The 21024-nt window shown below is 43.7% G+C and overlaps 2 protein-coding genes across 6 annotated transcripts in view; one reads left to right on the top strand and one right to left on the bottom strand.

Annotated features, from left to right (window-relative positions):
- Window positions 1–6475, top strand: part of SYN1 (synapsin I) — a 204592-nt gene extending 198117 nt beyond the window's left edge. The window contains exons 10-14 of one of the 3 annotated variants that reach the window (XM_006898909.1): window positions 3747–3887; window positions 4575–4662; window positions 4747–5064; window positions 5140–5338; window positions 6340–6475. In XM_006898909.1, coding sequence (XP_006898971.1) covers window positions 3747–3887; window positions 4575–4662; window positions 4747–5064; window positions 5140–5338; window positions 6340–6475 — 882 coding nt within the window. Of the gene's footprint in view, window positions 1–3746; window positions 3888–4574; window positions 4663–4746; window positions 5339–6339 lie in introns of all 3 variants that reach the window. The other 2 variants (XM_006898908.1, XM_006898910.1) reach the window with 2 other exon arrangements.
- A 1321-nt stretch (window positions 6476–7796) lies between these two features.
- Window positions 7797–17479, bottom strand: ARAF (v-raf murine sarcoma 3611 viral oncogene homolog). Of its 3 annotated transcripts, none has more exons than XM_006898906.1 (15): window positions 17334–17479; window positions 17071–17174; window positions 15728–15830; window positions 15485–15639; window positions 15276–15383; window positions 13093–13204; window positions 12961–12988; window positions 12746–12882; window positions 12458–12660; window positions 10665–10841; window positions 10510–10558; window positions 9703–9819; window positions 9276–9407; window positions 8139–8273; window positions 7797–7931 (listed from the first exon to the last, which is right to left on the bottom strand). In XM_006898906.1, the coding sequence occupies exons 1-15, from the start codon at window positions 17427–17429 to the stop codon at window positions 7797–7799; spliced, it is 1791 nt and encodes a 596-aa protein (XP_006898968.1). In that variant the 5' UTR covers window positions 17430–17479. The 3 variants fall into 3 exon arrangements, with proteins under 3 accessions (XP_006898968.1, XP_006898967.1, XP_006898969.1); XM_006898905.1 differs by having other exon boundaries at window positions 13093–13219; window positions 15276–15374; XM_006898907.1 differs by having other exon boundaries at window positions 15276–15374.
- Window positions 17480–21024: the final 3545 nt, after the last annotated feature.

The following is a 21024-nucleotide window of genomic DNA, read 5'->3' as shown; positions in this document are numbered from 1 at the left end:
GGGTTTTCTTGCTGTTCTTTTTCAATTTGTTGGAGATGTTGGGTTAGAGAGTCAATGGTCATTTTTTCCTGCCTTTTGATATCTTTGCTTATTGCTATAAATTGACCTCTGATTACCATTTTGGCTGTTTCCCAGAGATTTTGGTAAGTGGTATTTCCATTGTCATTTGTTTCAAGAAACTTTGTAATTTCATTTTTTATCTCTTCTAGTATTCACTCATGTTTAAGCAAGGTGCTGTTCAGCTTCCAAACATATGGGCTCTTCTCCTTTATCCTCTTGTTATTAATTTCTCATTTTGTAGCATTGTGGTCTGAGAAAATGCTTTGTATTATTTGTTTTTTAATTTATTGATGCTGCCAGCCTTTTGACTTAAAATGTGATCTATTTTGGAGAACGTTCCATGCACACTGGAGAAGGTATACTGTTTTTGGGGGGTGCATTAGCCTATAAATATCTATGAGGGCAAGTTGGTTTATTGTGTGGTTTAATTCTTGAGCATCTTTGTTTCTCATCGTTCTTATCGTTTCTTGAGAGGAGTGTATTGAAGTCTCCAACTACTAGTGTTATTTCCTTTTTCAGTTTTGTTAATGTTTGTTTTATATATTTTGCAGGTCTTTCGTTTGGTGCATAGATATTATTGTCATGTCCTCTTGTTCTATTTTCCCTTTAAGTATTATGTAGTGACCTTCCTTGTCCTTTGTGATGGTTATTGCATTGAAATTTATTTCATCAGAGATTATTAATATCGCTACTCCTGCTTTTTTCTGGTTGCCATTTGCTTGGTATCTCTCCCCCCCCCCCATCCTTTTTTAGTCTTTATCTTCATTTTTCAAGTGTTTCTCTGTAGACAGCATATTGATGGATTTGGGGGGTTTTATCCAATCTGCTACTCTTCTTCTCTTCAGTGGTACATTCAAACCATTCACACTCAATGTGATTACTGAAAAAGCAGGGTTTTATTGCTATCATTTTATTGAGTTCTTTTTGGTGTTGCTGCTACTTACTTTGTTCCATTCTGCTTTCTGTGGTACCTCCTCTGTAAGAAGGACATCTTTTGAGTGTTTCCTGCAACACTGGTCTTCTTTTTACAAACTCTCTTAGGTTCTGTTTTTCTGGGAATATCTTGATATTACAGTGGCTTTACTTGTCTTCCTGTTTTTGGATTCCAATGATTTGCAAGCTGTTTCTCTTGTAGGTGTCCCACATTATTCTTAGGTTTTCTTCTTTTTCCTTCCTTTTTGATTCTTTTTGCTCTAGCAGATCAGTGGTGACAATTCTATCTTCTATTTCACTGGTTCTGTTCCATCTCTTCAACTCTGCTCATGTGTCACTCCATCATGTTGACAACATCTGAAACATTCGACCTCATATTTTGGATTGTGGTTTATTTTTCCAGTGCTGCTAATGCCTTGTTTTATCTGCATTGTTTTGGATTTTTTTTTGTTTTTTTAGCTCCTCCTGGCTTTCACTTGCAGTATCCTGTAATTCTTCAAGTTTATCTTTCATCCATTGAAAATATTCAATTATTATTCTTTTAAATTCTGTGTCAGACAGTTCTATCAGACTTTCTAGCTTCAGGACATCCATTGATACTGTGGCACCTTTTGGGGGATGATATCTTGCTTTGCACATGTGTAGTATGTGGGATAGCTTGCTTTCTTTGAGACAACGGTATGTTCTTGATCTGAAGACAATGCTCTAGATATCAGTTGGGCAGTTACTCCACTTGTGTTTTTCTCTGAAGTTCTGACTCAAGGGAAAGCTTAATTCAAAGCCTGTGAGAACAGCCTCTTTTGGGTAAGTCAGATCTAAGTGCTCCGTATTAAAGGCAAGTTGATTGACTGGATGTGTAGGTACAGGTGTGGAGCCAAATGAGGGTGGGGCAGGCACAGGGGGTGGGGTGACCACAGAGCTAACCACTTGCGGGACCTCACTCAGACCTCAGCTGTCTGCATGTGCTCTGAAGTTGGGTCCCTACTTAAATTCCAGCCGTCTGTCTCCCACCCAGCAGCTCTTACTCAGTGGTCCCTGCCCAGCATCCCTTACCCAGGTGCCCTTGCGCAACAGCCCCTGCCCCAGCAGGTCCCTGGGTCCAGCAGGACCTGAGAAGACTCAGTCAAATTCTCACCAACCCACTTGCCTCTGGCCATTCTGCATGTTCACAAAAGTTCAATTTCCCACCAGCCCGCTTACTCTTGGGTGCTCTCCCAGGCAGTCAATGGTACCTAAGAAAACTCAGATAAATTCCCACCAGCCCACCCATTCCTGTGGCCCAAGAGAACTCAGCCAAATTCCCACCAGTGGGCTCACTCCTGGGTTCTCTCCCAGGCAGCCGATTGGCTGTGCCCAAGAAAACCCAGTTAAATTGCTACTGGCCCACCTGATTGTGGGTGGTTGGCCATGGCACAAGAAACCTCAGTGAAATTACAACAGATCCACTCACTATCAGTGAGGCTTAAGAGAACTCTTAATTTCTTCCAGAGATGGGTCCCACAGCAGCTCGGCTGGCGGCTTCTGGCTTTGGCCGGGCCTGTGACGCAGCTCTATGTTCCTGTAGCTCCATAACTAATTGTTCCAACAAAAGTTCTGATTCAAATTCCTACTGTCCACATCGCACTGTTTCAGTCGGTCTCTCTAGTGGCCCGTCTCTATGCAGCTTTCACACTGCACTCTCCACCACTGCCACCTTAGAATCACCCCTTCATTGTGTTTTGGAAGCTGTAAATGTTAATGGTAGAAGATTGCCTCATCTTTATCCTACATAGTAGCAGATGGATTCGAGCTACCCACCTTGTGGTTAGCAATCCAACATATAATGTGCACTCAAGCCACTCATAAATTGTAAAGTGTTCTATAAAGGACAAAAAGTGTTCTCATTCAATCAATTCCAACACATAGTGGTCCTAGGCAGGGCCTCTTTGAGGCCCTATAGAGCCTTATAGGGTTTCCAAGACTTTCTAGAAACACTTTCTTCCTCCCTCAAGCAGCTGTTAAGTTCAAACCATAGACTTTCTGGTTAGCAGCTCACTGCTTAATCATCATGCCACCAGGGTTTGTAAACACTTAACTAAATGATAAAGCTGGAATCTGCAAATTTTTCCTGTGAAGGACCAGATAGTATATATTTTTGGCTTTGCAGGCCATATAGTCTGTCCCAATTACTCAATTATACAAAGTATCCATAGACAATATGTAAGTATGGTATTCTTTATGCAAGTAACACCAATCTAAACTTTTTGCTAATCACCTTCCCCCTCATGTATTTTTTAAAAGCTCATTATGCCAATTTACATGTGTATGTCACTGTAAAACAACTATCATTATCAGTCATAAAAATATCATTAGGAGGAAGAGAGTGATTGGCAAGCATAGCAGACAGAAAAAAGAAAACAAATCATACTTAGCAAACAACACACAAGGTTGGTGTTATTTGTGCAAAAATGTAGTTAAGTCGGGTTGTATTCCAATAAAACTTTATGGAGACTGACATTTGAATTTCATATACTTTTCAAATATGATAAATTCTTCTCAATAATTAAAAATGTAAAAACAGGTAAGTGAGCTGGATAATTTGCCAACACTTTAAAGTATCTCATAGCCTTCCTCACAGTGTAAAAATCTATGCCTTTAAACAGAAGCTCATTTCTTTGGTAGCTGTCTTGCCTTTTGCCAACTCAAAGCATCTTGTAACTGTTACCTTTGTACTTCCTGCTTCTTTACTCACTGAATCCCTTTTCCTCCTCCAGGTGGTGGGCTCCTCCATGCCACTCATTGGAGACCACCAGGATGAAGACAAACAGCTCATCGTAGAGCTTGTTGTCAATAAGATGGCCCAGGCTCTGCCCAGGCAGCGGGATGCCTCCCCGGGCAGGGGCTCGCACAGCCAGGTCAGGCCCCTGGCATTGAACAAGGGCCAGGCTGGCCTTTTGGGGTAGAGTAGGGGACACCAAACAGGTTTGTCCTGGAGAGGGTGAAACTGGCTGCTCTTTGGAGACAAGGATTCTGAAGCTCCGTTTCACATACTTTGGGCATGTTGCAAGGAGGGAACAGTCCTTGGAGAGGGACATTATGCTTGGAAAAGTGGAGGAACAGTGCAAAAGAGGAAGACACTCAATGAAATGGATTGATTCAGTGACTGGGATAATGGGGGGTAGGTGTGTCAGAGACAATAAGGTTGGCTCAGGATACAGCAGGGTTCAGAGTTGTACAGAGGGTAGCTATGAGCTGCAGCCAACTTGACTGCACATAATAACAGGGGACACCAGTCTCCAGTCATATGGTGTCATAAAACTTGTAACCCTAACACGTGGCTGAGTATATTGTCATTGCCAACAGTATTACTATTATGTATGTGTGGTGGCAGTTATCATTTATTTTAAAAATTGATATAATAGCCAATACACTTGCTTCCTCAAGTACTTCTTGACCCCTCTGCTGGAAAGGAGCTCCACCTCTCATTCCATCTGCTTTGCTCAACACCCAGAACAGAGGGAACCCATGTCATTCTGATTGGGTGAGTCTATTTGCGGGTAACCATTTTTAAGCTTTCTCTTGTTTCAACCCTTTGCCAGCAGATGCCATCCCCCGGGGCCTTGCCTGTGGGTCGTCAGACCTCTCAGCAGCCTGCTGGGCCCCCAGCTCAACAAAGACCTGCACCACAGGGTGAGTGAGCTTTCTCAGACTACTATCCTGGCAGCTCCTTTGACCTCTCACTTGCTTACTCTCACATGTGTGCTCTCTCCTCAGGTGGCCCTCCACAGCCAGGCCAAAGCTCCCAACGCCAGGGAGTTCCATTGCAACAGCGTCCATCCCCACAAGGCCAGCAGCACCTTTCAGGCCTTGGACCCCCAGCTGGCAGTCCCCTGCCCCAGCGTCTACCAAGTCCCACATCAACATCCCAGCAGCCTGTGCCCCAGGGCCCACCACTGACCCAGAGTCAAGGTCGCCAGTCCCGTCCAGTAACTGGAGGAACTGGGGCACCTCCAACAATCCGCCCACCTGCCTCTCCATCACCCCAGCGCCAGGCAGCACCCCCACCGGCTACTCGTCAGACATCTGTTTCTGGTCCAGCTCCACCAAAGGCCTCAGGGGCCACACAGGGTGGGCAGCAGCGCCAGGGACCACCCCAAAAACCCCCAGGCCCTGCTGGCCCTACCCGCCAGGCCAGCCAGGCAGGTCCTGTACCCCGTACTGGGCCACCCACCACACAGCAGCCTCGGTCCAGTGGTCCTGGCCCTGCAGGACGCCCCACCAAACCACAGCTGGCCCAGAAACCCAGCCAAGACATGCCATCACCTGCCACTGCTGCTGCCGGGGGACCCTCACACCCTCAGCTCAAGTAAGGGGATCCCCATAGCAGTCTTCACCTTGCTGCTCACAAAATGAGCTCCTGTATAGGGCAGCCTACATTCCCATGTCCCTCTAATGCCCTAAACACTTCCTTTCCAATCTAAACCAATTCCTCCCCTCTGCCAAGCTATTACTTTTCCTGGTTTCTTGGCAAGCAAGCCCTCCTTCCATTCCAAATCCTCTTCCTTCAAGTATCTGGGATCTGGACCCAATCTCCCAGAAAAGTTGCAATGTTCTAACCCCTTCCAGTAGATCCTACAAAATTCTCCTTCAGCCCATTCCAGACACTTTGCTGAACCTCCCCCCTTCACTAACTTCCTGCTCATCTCAGAATCTTTTCTACCAAACTCATCTTTCTGTATATTCTCAGATGCCTCCCAACCAATCCACAAAACTCCTGGCCCAATCCCTAGTCCTCCCTTTGTCACTTCAGCTCTTCAAAGTTGACCGCCATCATTCCCCAGCAAGTTATCTGGTCTGTAATATCATCCTATGGATTTTCTGGCCCCTTCCAAACTCCCTCCTCCTCAGTTCAAAAGTGCTCCATGCTTTAACTGTTCCCCTTCAGATTTTCTTGTACAAGCCTGTCCAGAATTACATCTCTTCAGTCCAACCCTCCTCCCATGACATCCTAGATGTCTCACCTTTAGGCTGGAATCCTCCCTGCTCATCATCTCCTTGATTTGACATTTCTCAGTCTAGCCTAGAATTGAAAGATTCAGCCCACGATTCTTATTCCCTCATTTTGGATCCTAATCTATTCCATATCTTACTTCCTTGACCAAAGCTCCTCTCAAACCTTGAGTTTGCCCAGCCTTGAGATACCTTCCAGTCCCAGGCTCAATACAGTGGGTGGGAAGGTCACAGGCACAGCCCAGGGTTCAGAAGAGCAGGGCTGGGGCCAGGCCTGGGGTAACGACTTTGTGTTTCTCTCCCATTCCTCTCCCTCTTTCCCCCTTCCTCCCATGCTTCCACCTTGTCTCTCTCTAGCAAGTCCCAGTCTCTGACCAATGCCTTCAACCTTCCAGAGCCAGTCCCGCCCAGGCCCAGCCTTAGCCAGGATGAGGTGAAAGCTGAGACGATCCGCAGCCTGAGGAAGTCTTTCGCCAGCCTTTTCTCCGACTGACACCCCACCCTGAGCTATCTCCAAATCCCTGGCAACCCCTCTCTGTGCCCTGAATTCACTTATCACTTTTGGAACCTCCAAATCCCCTGAGAACTCCTCTCCTAGTTTGCCAAGATCCTACTTTCCAATTCCTTGAAATCCCCAAATCCTTTAGAAACCTCACTCCTGGTCATCTTCAGACCTACTTCTCAGTTTTAGAACACCCAAACTCCCAAAGACCTCTATTCCTGGTCCCTCCAGAGTGCCAATTTCCTTCCTGGAAGCACTCTACCAACAGGCAACCTATATATACCACAGCATCCCCCTTCTGGAGCCCTGACATTTCTGGAAAACCCTACTACTGGTTCCAGATGTCTCAAACACACCTTTTTCCCCATGAAAATTTGCAAAATCCTTAGGAAACACCTACCTTTGTACCTCTTTCTATGGATTTCCTGTCTCTTTGGAGATCTACATCTTTAAATACCCTCACTACTCTCAAGGATTTCCTTTCACTCTCCCTCAAACTCATTCAATACACTGGGAAATCCTCCTATTCCCAGGTCCCCTTAGTTCTCCCAGGGACCCCATCCTCAAAATTCCTGCCTCTGACAGCTCTTTAAATATGCAAACTCCACCTATCCTTGCAGAATCCTTTGCAGTGGTCCCCACCTTTTGCTGTGATGTCTGTATCTGTGACTGATGTGGCCTCCTTCTGTGCCATGCTTGGCATATGTGGTCTTCATTCATTGTGCTGCCTGTGGTAATGTGTATGCTGTGATGCAGTTTGTGTGGTTTGCACCTCACTTCCCTCAACCTCCACTCCTTGCCTGGACTTACTCCCACCCCTCTATGACTCTGCAACCCCAAGAGAAGAGTCTAAAAGCAAAATAAACAAGCAAAGGTCCAGCAGAAGTCTGTGCTTCTTGGTGAAGTAAAAGGGGATATCTTGAATTAAGAGACACAGAGAGTACTCCAAACCCACATGAAGTGCTCGGGACCCTCAAATCCAGTGGAAGGCAAATCAGGTACAAATTCTAGAGAAGTTCTGAATGGAATCACTGTAAATCCCAGTCATTTGAGGTGGGAGGAACTCCCCAAATTTAGAAGTATCTCCATATCCAAGAGTAACCAAATGATGAAGGAGGCAGCAATCTCAGTCTTTGAGTATACCTCAATTCCAGAAGAATTTGTAAAGCATATGGGGACCCCCACTTCCTGAGTAGGGGATGAGGGGTCATGAGTTAATTACCAGGGCAGAGACAGAACACTGATTGGTTGGAAGGTAGGGCTCCTTGGCGTAGCAAGCTGAGATTGGCTCCCTGGTAGCTGGGGACAAGGGCTAAGGCACAAGGCGGGCTGCGTTGAGTAGGCAGGCAGGCAACTCATCAGCCTGGGTGCGGTGCAAAGAGGGCTCGGAGGCACTTCGCTCAATCTTGGGAAGTGACCGCTGCAGCAACTCAATTGTGGCCAGGATCTGGAGGAAGGTGGGTGGTGAGGAGGAGCATCCAAATCCCCAGGTCATCCCAATACTCCCAAACCCTAGCCTTATATGGACATACACACTCTTTCTCTCCCTCTCTGCATATCTTTGATCCCTGAACAGTTTAAATTTACACTTTTGTGTCTTTCTCCACCTCAGAGGGCTCCTTCCCAAGATGCTCAGCCTGCCTACCCAGCCCACCTGGGGGAAGAGGGGTCGTTCCTCCCGCTGGAACTTGAGGCAGTCAGACAGCAATCGACGCATTGCCTTCGGGCAGTTGCTGGAGATTTTGCTGAGATCCGGGGACAGATAGCCACGGCCAACCATAAAGATAATCTGGTGGAAAGGGATCAGTAAGGGGTGATCCAGGAGTCTACACCAGGAGACCCAGGACATTCGGGGTTGCTAGGATTCAGAGGGCCCTGTTTGGGGGATCTAGGATATACTGGGTACTGGTGTCTAGAAACTGGACCAAGGATTCTGGGGTTTCTTACAATATGAAAGGAGTCTGTGCTTGTAGAATAAAGGAATTTAAATTTTGGAAAACTGAAGAATTTAGAATATTTGGAGCCCAGAAGATTATGGATTCACAGATTGGTGTGAGGCTGCGAGTGGGGGTGAAGAATGGGTGGTGGTGGCATGGTTCAGAGGCCTGGAAAGTCCCAAGTCGAGGGGAAACATGGACTTCTGGGGTTGGGGAGAATCTAAGGATTCTAGCCCTCAGGAACTTACAGGTTTGTGAGTGTCTGGGACCAGAGAACTGTATGGGTCCATAAGACTTATAGGGCCTAGAGAGCATCTAGACCCTAGAGGATCCTGGGTTTCTCAGAAAGATTCCGGGTCTTGACCTCAGAGAATTGAGTCTGAGGCCTAGAGCATTGTCAGGCCCAGGGCTCAGAGGCCTGCTGGATTCAAGGCCTGGATGATTAAGATGTCTGGAAGCACAAAGGGATTCTGGTTTTAGGACAAATGGAACTCTAGAACTTAGGGACTTGGGATATTTGGAGTCCCTGGCAAGAAGACTATAGGTGTCTATTGATCAAGAGTGCCTATGTGCACTTGGGCCTACAAGGGTTTTAGGTATAAGGAATTCAGGCTCTAGACTTTGTGGATTCAAAAGACTGTGGATAAGGGGAAAATAATGAATCCTAAGCATGAGGGTACCAGAGGATTAAGGGCATCTGGAGCATGAAAGAACCTGCGCATTCTCAACCCACAAAATTTCGGATTTATGGTTAAGTGTGACATTCCTAGTTTGTGTAAAGGAAGGGATCTGGGTTGCAAAGGCCTGAGGAGGATTGTTAGCCCAAGAAATTGTAAGTAAGGTGTGGGGCTCACCTGATCACGGCTGCCAATGTGGCTGTAAGGCAGTGAGCCTGTCATGAGTTCATAGAGTACCACCCCATAGGCGTACACGTCTGACTGGAAGCTGTAGGGATTTGGGTCTTGCATCCGGATCACCTCAGCCGCCTTTGATAGACCAGGCCGGGGAGAGGGTGGGATGGGGGAATGACATACACCATGAAGTCAACAGATGGCTGGCCCATAGTCTCACATCCCACTAGCCATACTGCATACAAGCTGAAACATGGAAGTGGGCTGTCCACCTGCCCATACCTGGCACAGATAAATCATGGAACTGTGCTGTCTAACTGCACACGGGAACAGGCACAAGCCACCAAGTCACAGGCCAACTCAGTCCCTCGCTGCTCAGCCCAGGAGCCTGTGCCCCAATATAACCTTGGTCAGACCCAGCTTAACTCACCATCCATAGAACAGAGCCTGAGGGCTGCTCTAAAGGCTGGGCCCCACTCCACCGCGTCTTCACTGTGGCCAGGCCAAAGTCTCCAATCTTTACTGTGAGTCCCTCATGTAGGAAGATGTCCACCAAGGTCAAGGGCCACTAGAGAGGTTCCCCAGAGCCATGCCTCCCACCCTGACCAGAAATCTCCCCATATACACAAATTATCCACAACTTTGACTCAGGTTGGGGAGCTCTGATTAATAATGCTCTCTTTGGCCCCATTGCGGCTCGTGAATAACAAGCCTCTCCAATGACACTCAAATATAACATGCTTATACTCTTTAGGAATTCCTTGGAATGCCCTCTATAAATGCCATTTTCTAGGCTTTGATCAGAGTATCCAAGGGCAGTATCTGAACTAGATACATCTTTGATTCCTGACCAAAAGACCCTTACTAAACCTTGCACATCAGTCAGTTATTTCTACTTAGTAAGAAGCTACCTATTGTATAGGTATATTGTATAGGAGCATATCCTCCTTCCTATCCACTCCCATTCTCTCTCTCTCATGATCACTGAGCTGAAACAAACTCAAGGTTTATCTAACTCCAGTTGAGCTTTCATGGCTGTCAATCACACAGGAGAGGCTGCCATTTATTTTTCTCCTGGGGTTGGGGGTCACTGATGTATTTGAAGCATCAGAGTGGCTCAGCCTTTGGGTTAGTAGTGCAACTTCCTATGTACAATGACACCAGAGTTCCACCTCCACTGAGCCCCCATAAGAGCCTCAATCTGCCTAATATACACTTTAAACAGAGATAGGCAGATACTGTTGGACTTGAGATCTCGATGGATGATGTTCTTTGCATGGAGGTAGCTGTAGAGGTGGAGACAGGTGGTGAAATGGCTGAAGTCCACCACATCTTCCCCCTACTCCCAGTTCCCTCATTCCGCTCATTAGTTCCCAGGAAAAAGAGGCTTACTCCATGCCCTGAGCAGTCTGCCGGGCCACATCGATGAGCTGAACCATGTCAAAGCGTGTGTCTGCCACATGCAGATGGTGGTATAGGCTAGAGCCCTCACACCACTGTGTGATGATGGCAAATCCTGGCCGGGTCATGAAGCCCATAAACAGCAAGATGTTGACATGTCGCGTCTTCCTGTAAGCAAGGAATACAGTATAATGGTCAAGGAGGAAAATGTTATTCATTAATGAGCATTAGAAATGGCTCTGTGTCTACTATCTTCTCCTGTCACTCATTTTTTACTCTGTCATAGAAAGCTCAGGGTCACATAACTGCCAGAGTCAGTACATTTTTGAGAAGTGTTTTCTAGGCTGTGATTTTAAGCCAGGAGCTTCCTCATTTAAATCTCCCAACAACAGTAAGGGAGTTGGAATGGAATTACTATCCCACTCCTCTGCCTAGAAGCAGCATCTCTAATCATGCCTTACAATTTTTCATTAGCACCTTCCATGCCTCTCTGACCACTACCTGGACTTGTCATCACTTTACAGATGGGGAAGTGGAATGCCAATCCTCTTCATAGATATATTAGTGTAATAATGATAACTGCAGGGTAAAAATATTGATGTCATGCAATAATTATTCCTGCTAATCACTGTGAAAGGCTTAGAGATAAAGAATATGGAATTTGGCTCAAGTTATGTTATGTGTTAAAATCTAAGCTTCACCAGTTAGTCACTGTGCAATTTTTAAAAGGACATTTTACCTTTCTGTGTGTTATTAATTTTCAATTGTGAATTAGTGGTAATTATGTTAACTAATTATAAGGATGTTTAGAGTAGTAAATGAGTAAACAAAAGGAGTAAATCAGTGATATGCTTAGTAACTATAAATGTCACAATTCTTATTATTGCTACTGTATATTTGTGAAGTAGTTCAAGAAACTGTCACATGAATTGTTTACCCCCCATAAGTCTGAGCAACAGTAATAAACAACAAGTTTAAATGAAAAATTTCATCCTTTTAGAATCATTAACTGCAATTTTAAGAGTAACATACATGCAAGAAATAGCAATGATGCTCGTATCAGAAATAATAGAACATACCTCTTAAGAATGTTAAGATTATAATTACAATATTATGTAATACAAATTAAAAATATAATAAAAACATTCCTATTTCATAGAGGAAACCAAGAATATGAGTGTCTAGACTATGGCATCCACCATGAAGATAAAGCATAAGCAACAATGATAATATCAACTCTGTGAAATAATTAGGCTCCATCAACAGAGAAGAAAAGCTTACATTGGCATCCCAAGGAGTGTAGTAACCTCAGGAGTTAAAAGGGAATGTCAAAGTTTCCCTATCTGAATGAATTAATACAGTATTAATTATACATTATATAACAGAAATTATCATAATTCATTAGATTAGGTTATGCTTATGTTTTTAAAATTATGATATTACTGTAATTAATGCAACATAATATTAATGATATAATATAAAGGGAAAGGAAAGAAGAACACAAGTCCTCCTGATGATGTAGTTAAACTAACACTGTGTTCTTCAGGTAGCTAATAAAATAATATTAATGTTCTTCTAAAATCACACCTATTTCACAGTAGGGAAATGAGATAACCATATTTTGGGAAGGGATACAATCATCATTTACTAATAATATTAACTTACACAATAATACCATCAGATGTCCTATAAACAGGGAAAGGGGTATTGCTGATAAAGGAACAACTTCTGATTAACACTTCCACCCCACCTCTCCCCCTCCACAAGCTGGTGTACTCTCTCACCTGAGCACCTGCATCTCATTCTTGAATGCTTGTGCTTGTTCAGCTGTGGGCTGGGTCACCTTAAGCACCTTCACAGCCACATCACCATGCCAGCGCCCTCGAAACACAGTGCCAAATGAGCCTGTTCCAATCCTCTTCAGCAGCTGTACCTCACTGGGTGGCACTTCCCAGTAATAGCCCGAGTCCCGGTATCCCAGGTTCTTCTGTAGGCCAGATGGGCAGTATCTAAGGGCCTGCCCACATCCCTCAGTCTGTGGTGTGCCCCTAAATGGTCACCTATGAGCTTACCACTTTCTTCTTGTCATCACCGAAGGACTTCCGCTCCCGCTGCTCTGAAGGTGATTTGGAATGTGGAGACTTTCTCCCTGAGGACATGTTGGCCAAGCTGGGATTTCCCCAGAGGACTCCACCACCAGTACCAGTAGCTGAGGTTGTGGAGAGGATGTGAGTGAAGGCAAGTGGGGCAAGGGTGGAGTTCAGGGTGCAGGCAGGGGATAGCTCACCATCAATGCTGAAATTCTGGGCAGTGAGCTGAAAGGAGAGGACAGGAGTCAGAGAGCATATAAATACTAACAGGAATAATTATCCCCTCTGCCCAGTGAGTGGTCCTCCATTACTACCCTCTTAGGACCAACCTGGATGAAACTGGAGTCTGTGAGAGCTGTGGTGCTGATCATATGAACATTGGGAGTCGATGTAGAACGAATGCGCTGGAGAGGGATATTGGCTGGGTGCTGGGTGCAGGAGCTAATGGGACAAAGACTATGAAATCACTGTTTAATGAATCAGAGATATAATAAAACCCCTTAATCACATCATAAGCATGCACTTAGCCCACACAAAGTAAACATCTAATATTATTACTATTACTCATTTGTTCAACAAATATTTATTGAATGAATGGCTGCTATGAACCAAACTCTTGTTCTAGCTAGGGGTTGGAGATAACTGAACAACATGAATCAAAGTTCTGGCCCTTGTGGAATTGACATTCCAGTAGGGGAAGAAAAATAAAACACACCAAAGACATATTTAATATGCCCAAGAGCGCTAAATATAAAAAAGAGGAAAAAATTAAGCAAAATGAGATAAAAATGTTGCTGAGAGTATCAAGAAATTCTCTGAGCAGGAGGCATTTGAGCAAAGACCTAAAGAAAGCAAAGCAAGCCACATGAATCGTTAAGTTTTGTTATGTGCTATCAAGTCAGAACCCACCAGCAGGTTTTCAGAAGCTGAAAATCGTATGGGAGGATAGTGCCCATCTTATTTACAATTAGGTATATTAAGAAGCTCTGGTGGCAAGAGGCTGTGCTTCAACCCTAAAGGCACATAGTTTAAATCAACCAGACGTTGGGCGGAAGAAGGACGGGTAATCTCCTCCCATGTGATTAATTGCCTCTGAAAACCTGCCGGAGGGTCAGCTATAGGTTGGTTCAACAATTCAAATGTTCTATGTAATATTATATGCAATATGTATTAAGATAATAAAAACTATCATGCAGTAGATTTCAATTCATGGCAACCCATTGTGTGCTAGAGTACAAGTGTGTCCCAGAGGGTTTTCAATGGCTGTTTTTTTGGTTTGTTTTTTTTTCCTAAGTAGACTGCCATGTCTTACTTCCAAGGTGCCTCTGAGTGGACTCAAACTTCAATGGAGCAGCCAAATGCTTTAACTGTTTGCACCACCTGAGGATACCATATTATAATAACATATTTAAAATATACACATTATTTAGGCATATTATAGTGTTATCCTGAAATGAAATTCATAGGTAATTAATCCATTTATAGTAAGTCCCTGGGTTACGAACAAGATCTATTCTTCAGGGCATCTTTAAATCGGATTTGTAGGTAAGTCAGAATAGGTGCATATGGTTTATATTTAGCCTTATTTTAGTGGAAGAAATGGTTCAAAGCCTTTTAAATTATTTAAAAGCTGTACATGCATCAAATGAAAGTAACTGTGATGAAGAATGTATTGTGAGTTGGTGCAATAGTTTCAAAATGAGGGCAAATTTACTTAACAGTAAAGGGTAAATATAAGTTGTCTGTAAATTAGACATTCATTAATGCAGAGACTTACAGTACACCTGTAATTAATCAGTACAATGCCCTAAATTTACTATTTTAAAATAAACTTGCTATTTTATAAAAGGGAGCTCTGGTGGCCTGGTGGTAAGGAATTGAACTGACAACCCAAAGATGGGCATTCTCCTCTGATTTACAGCTTCTATTTAGCCTGCTAGAGTGTCAGCTATGAGTTGGTTCTGACTTTATAGCACATAACATCATTATATAAAATTAATTTGGATAAAATATATTATGCAATAGTAATGATACATTAAATGTAAATATATCCTATAATATGCATGTTATAAGATATAAATAAATATACATAAATTATGTATTATATAAACAAGAGAAATAACATTTTAATATACAAATATTTAACATATAGGAAAAGTAAAACAAACGTAATTTACTACAGAATATTATTTAGTTTAAAACAGAAAGACTTAGGCATGGCTATATGGAAAGAATTAACAAAGCAGATATATATTTGTAATTCTTTACTTGGTGCCAAATCTTGTTCTAACACTGGGCATTCTCAACGCATTCAATCCTTATCTGAACCCAACATAGTAAACTACCATCATCCCCTCTTTATAGATGAGAAAAACTAAGGCACAGAAAGATTAGGTGACTTGTCCATAGTCCCTTAATCAATTTGCTTGCATTTATAGGTACTCAATGACTTACAGTCCACTGGAGCCCACAGATCTCTCCCAACAGCAGCTCTTCAGCTAAGGTTCCCTACCTGGCAGCCGGAGTGGTAAGCAGCTCATTCAAGGGATGATTTGACGGAGCCTCATGCTGTCTGGAGATTGCTGACACATCCTGGACACTGTGATAGAAACTTGAGGGCAAAAGTAGTAAAAAGAGAGGATAAAAGTCAGCTGTCTGTAATGACCCTGTGGCTGAGCTTTTGTCCTTCTCCATCTAACTTGTACCCTGGGCCAGGCTCACCGTCGGTGGTTAGTGCTCATGTCCACACAGACTGTGGGGACTTTGGACGAACAATGCTGGTGGAACTTGTAGCCACAGGTTTGGCAGCGGAAGCCATAGAACAGAAACTTAAGACAGAAGTCACAGAAGGCCAGGCTGAAGAAGGTCTTCCGTACCTGTTGCCACAGAATAGGAAAAGTTGAATCTCAGAGAAGGACCTTCCTCCTTTCCATAGTCTGTCCCTACTATTCATCCTGTACTCACAAAATTGTGCATGGTCAATGGAACGTCTTCAAGGACCTCAACAATGAGCTCTTCACCATCCAGGGGAGCAATGGCTGTGTCCCAGGCAGTGACTGTCTTTCGCCTGTAAAAGGCATGGAAGAGAATGTATTTGAGTCATGGAATTCCTGAAAAGTCCTTCCGAGCTTGTGATCCATATCTGAAAAATGTAGTTCTCATCACAGCAACTCTAGAGCTAGTTATTAGACTTGCCTCATTTCAGAGATGGAGAAAGTCAGGCACAGAGGGGGAAAGTGACTTGTCCATAGCTACAAGGGCAGGACAGTAAACAAATTAAATAATTTTTTAAGTATATAAATGAGGAGCAAATGAGATAGTAAATAACTCAATATTAGAACTACTGAACAAGTCCCAGAAAGGGCGGCTGATGAGAAACTGAACCAGTAAATAAAAAGCAGTAAAAAAAAATCCCAAACCCCCAAAACAAATAAAAACCAATTAAAAAAAAATCCCCTTGAACTCACTGCCATCACGTTGGGTTTTCAGAGGCTATAAATCACATGGGAGGAGATTGCTCATCTTTCTCCCACAGAGCAGCTGGTTGATTCAAACTGGCAGAGAGGGATGACCTTTGGATTAGCAGTGCAACACCCTACAGACCTATGCCTACCAGAGATCCCTAAGACAAAAAATTTTTTTCATTTTTTAAAATGAAAAAATTATTTTTGTGTGTATGTACCATCAAGAGCATCTGGTGGATTTGAACCGCTTACCTCTGGGAGTGAAGTGCAGTTTCTTGCCACTAGGCCACCAGAGCTCCCTTAAGATGAAAAAAAATTTAAAGAATTCCAGAACAGAGGAATAAATGGCTCAACGCAGCAGACAGAAAAAGGGGAAATAACAAAAAGAAAGCTAAAAATTACCAAAATAGTGTAAGAAGAAAATAGATGAACTCCTCTGAGAAGAGTTGGGCCAAGGAGTAAATGAGTTGCTAACCTTATAAAGTCAAATGAAATAATAAAACAAGATGGGTGAAGTCACAAATTAATGGAACTAATGGAAAACTGAGCAACCCTAGTAGTGCAAACAGTTAAGCACTTGGCTACTAACTGAAAGGTTGTCTGTGAACCCACTCAGTCACGTCACAGGAGAAAAATCTGGTGATGTGCTTTTGTAAAGATGACAGCAAAACAAAAACAAACCCCATAAGGCAGTTTTTACTCTGTCATATGTGCTGTTATGAGCAGGAATTTATTCCGTGGCACCTAACAACAAGAAGCATAAAAGGGAGAAGAAATAAGAATGGAAGACTATGGCAGAGACAAGGAGTCCAGATAACATGGACAAGGGAGTGCCACACTTACCCTTTGATGAGTCGGTAGACCACACAGCAGTCCTGATTGAGACCTCTCACTTTAAGAGCCTTGTCTAGAGAGTCGTAGACACTCATGCCATCCCGGACAGTAACCTGTGTGTGCATATGTGTAGGCCCTTCATGCCCAAAAGGGCATGCCCAGAAGACTTACCTACCCTTCCACAAAGGCTGCATCCTGATTGATGTCACCCTTCCACATCTACAACTGGGCTCATTCCTAATCTGTGCCAATTTTGCCTCTACTGGACTTACCACTGTGCGCTGCTTGTTGGGCAGGTAGACTTTGACAGTGCCCAATGACCGGGATGGGTCAGTCCCATTGGCAGAAGGTGCCCGGGACAGTTCCATGGAGTCTAGGACGTTGGCATGGGCTGAGGTGGGGCTGGACAAGTTCCATGGGGCTCCTAGGAGAAAAAAGATAGAAGAGGTACCTGGAAGTCCTCTAATACTCTGAAAGCAAAGTCATAGGGGACATAATAAAATTTAATCTTCAGGCTCTGTGTTGGCCTGTGAAAGCCAGAACAGTCCCAGGGATCCTATTATCACCTGAAAATAAACCAAGATCCAGTCCCTCCTCTACTCAGACCATCACTTGTCTCCATCACTACAGTGGATGAGGTTGGGGTAAGGGTTGCTATTAGGTGCCATCGAGTTGCCTGTGACTCATAGTGACCTTATGTGCCACAGCCCTAAACCCTGCTCTATCCTGTGCCAATCTCTGTAAGTCTCTGACATACCTACCCCAATACCCTAGTTATTGAATCCATCTCATCGAAGGTCTTCCTCTCTTGCACTGTCCCACAACCCTCCCAAGCATGACGTCCCTCTCTAAGGACCGGTCCCTCCTTGCAACATGTCCAACGTATGTCAGATGAAGCTTCCAAATCCTTGCCTCCAAGGAGCAGCCTACTCTCCCTCTCTAGGATGAACCTATTTGTTCTCCAAGCAGTCATTCAACACTTCTCCAGCACCACAGCTCAAAGGCATCAATTCTCCTTCTATCATCCCTAGTCATTGTCCAGCTTTCTGATGCATAGCAAAGACTATGGCCTGGATCAGGCATAACTTAGTCTTCATAATGACATTGTTGCTCTTCAGTACTTTGGAGAGGTCTCTGCCAGCAGATTTTCCCAATGCAATTCGTCTTTTTTAATTTCCTGGCTGTTGGTACCAAAAGTGTTGACTGTGCAACCAAGCAAACTAAAGTTTGGCTCCACAGTCAGTACAATGTCCCAGAAGATAAGAGAAGTACATAATACTCAAGAACTCTGTGCTGGGAACTAACACAGAAGGCAGCATACACAGCACTGTTAGGTACATAAAGGATGTACTTAACAGACTCTGTCCTAGCTTTTTAATGGAGGGGCGTTATCAGATACTGTGATGGAGAATGGAGGATCATGAGACACAGACTTCAATTTGAGGTGTATATATATGGTGGTTGTATCAAAATGTTTTTACAGTGTACTGTGGGCATCCCTAAGTCCTGAGGTGTAAAGTTCATGGGAGCATCACTTTGTATTAGGTGAGTAATGCAATTGAAGTTCATAGAGAGTCACTAGAAACTATGCTGGAGATGTATGAGAAAACAAACAAACAAAAATCCTCCCACCTGGATCAATAGACAACATCAGGATGAATGGAAAAAAGACTGAAATTGTCAAAGATTTCATTTTACTTGGATACACAATCAATACCCATGGAGGCAACAGTAAAGATAGCAAATGATATATTGGGCAAATCTGTTGCAAAAGATCCCCTTAAAGTTATAAGAATATAGATGTCACTTTCAAAAATAAAGCAGACCCAATTCAAGTCATGGTATTTTCAACTGCTTCACATACATGTGAAAAATGGACAATGAAGGAAAGCTGAAGAAAAATTATGATGTTGACAAGTACTCAATATACCATGGACTGCCAAAAGAACAAACCTGTTTTTGGAAGAAGTGCTGCCAAGGTATACCTTAGAGGCAAGATGATGAGACTTTACTTGCATATTTTAGGCATATGCTATCGATGAAAAGGACATTATGCTGAAAAAGTAGAGTCAGTGAAGGAGAGGAAGACTCTCAACGAGATACAATAAATGCAACAACTGGCTTAAGCTCAGCAGAGACTGAAAGGTGGTCACAGGATTGGGCAGGGATTCATACTGTTATATGATCGCTATATGAGTAAGAACACCATGGAATCTAACAACAGCCTTCTAAGCACAGAAGGGAGGATATGATGTAAGAATAAATAGGTCGATCAGTGAGATGAAAAATGCTAATATAATTAATGTGAATAAATAACATAGTTGATAATTACGAAGTAATAATCTAATGAGTCGAAATAATTTGTTTCTATTAAACTAATTCACAATTAATTCTAGTCATTTTTGCAGTCACTCACTCATATGGCTAGAAGGGAGTTCAACAGTGGCTGTAATGGGAAGAAGGGTGGATAATGGAGGTACCAGACATTGTCATGAGGAACGGCAAAGGAGGGTAACAGTACATCCTAGACACTGCTGTAAAGTGAAGGAAGCAGAGACTCCAACATAACGGAAGGTGAGAATTAATGGAAAAATTATCAGATATTCCCTTACTGAGTCAGAAATTGATCCAGAATATGGAACATGGGTAATGGGCAACTAAAGAGGGGTTAATGGGAACTTTACCGGGGTTAACAGGGAATTAAAGGTACATGAGACTACTGCCCACGACTCCGCCTTCAGCCAGAATGCACCTACCGGAAGCTTCCTGCTATGCGCAGGCGTACAGCCACTAAGAGCGGGCGAAACCATCACTAGACTTAAGACAGCCTTGTCTCTACCCTCCCCACCCCACCCCCCACCCATTGACGACGATGGTCTCGCCCCGGGTCAAACCACTTCTGCGGTTCCAGGAACGAGGCGCTGGGGCCCAGGCACAGCCACCCGGGAGCTGAAATTTCGGCCCAGATTCTTTGTTTGAGCCCCTCAGTCGCTCTAGAAAACTAGCTTTGCCAGGCCCACCCTCACCTGTCACGCCGCTACTACTGCCACCGCCTCCATCTTGGACCTGTCTTCTTGCCTCTTTGCAGGTTCCACCTTCACCACTCCATGGGCTTTCGCCATTGGCTGCGTGGGAATCAGCCATTTATCCTTATTGGATTGGCTTCGCTTCCATCAAGCCAGGCAGACAGTGGCTATTGTTCTATATTAGGGAGGAACTCTCTGAAACGTCACCATATGGGGCAAATGGGCGGCTTTGCCTGCGCAGGCGCAGTGGGTGTGAAGGCAGTTTACCTTGAGTCACTGGTTTGCTTAGAGTCCTAAGCCATAGCTGACCCTCCAGCAAGTTTTCAGAGACTGTAAATCGCACAGGACATGACCCATCTTTCTCCCGTGGAGCAGCTTCTGTATTAGAACTGCATGAATTTGGTTTGGCAATGCAACTCCATACCCTTTAGGCTAAATTAGGCAGTGCAACTCCTTACCCATTACCAGAGGTCCTGGAATACAAACCTAATTGTATCTTTTTTTTTTTTTTTTTACACAAATAATGAATTTAAGTCCTGAAAACAACAAACTAAAAAAAAGATAATATTGAACATTTAATAAGCGTGGGGATCCTCCTCCTGAAAGTGTCTTTCATTACACACAATTCTAATTGTATCTTAAAGGATTAAAACAAGAGTTTTGGGTGAGCCTGAATCGTAATTTCAGAATCTGGAAAGAATTTTGCTTGGGTGCCCACTTGTCCTAGAGATAAGCGAGTTTTATTTTTCCTCTGCATATAGGCAATTAACACTAATGGTCACCTCAATGACCAGGTGAATTAGGATGAGAAGAATTTCATGAAACAACATATGAGCAAGAGCCTATGGTGATGAAAGAAGAAGTTCAGGCTGCTTTGAGGGAAATGGCAAAAAATAAAGCCCTAGGAATAGATGGTATACCAACTGACATATTTCAG

Source organism: Elephantulus edwardii, unplaced genomic scaffold, assembly GCF_000299155.1.
Source record: "Elephantulus edwardii isolate Elephantulus edwardi_28Jun2011 unplaced genomic scaffold, EleEdw1.0 scaffold00239, whole genome shotgun sequence".
NCBI lineage: Eukaryota > Metazoa > Chordata > Mammalia > Macroscelidea > Macroscelididae > Elephantulus > Elephantulus edwardii.
The sequence above is the reverse complement of the archived record's forward strand: the minus strand, read 5'-3'. Positions and strand labels throughout refer to the sequence as shown.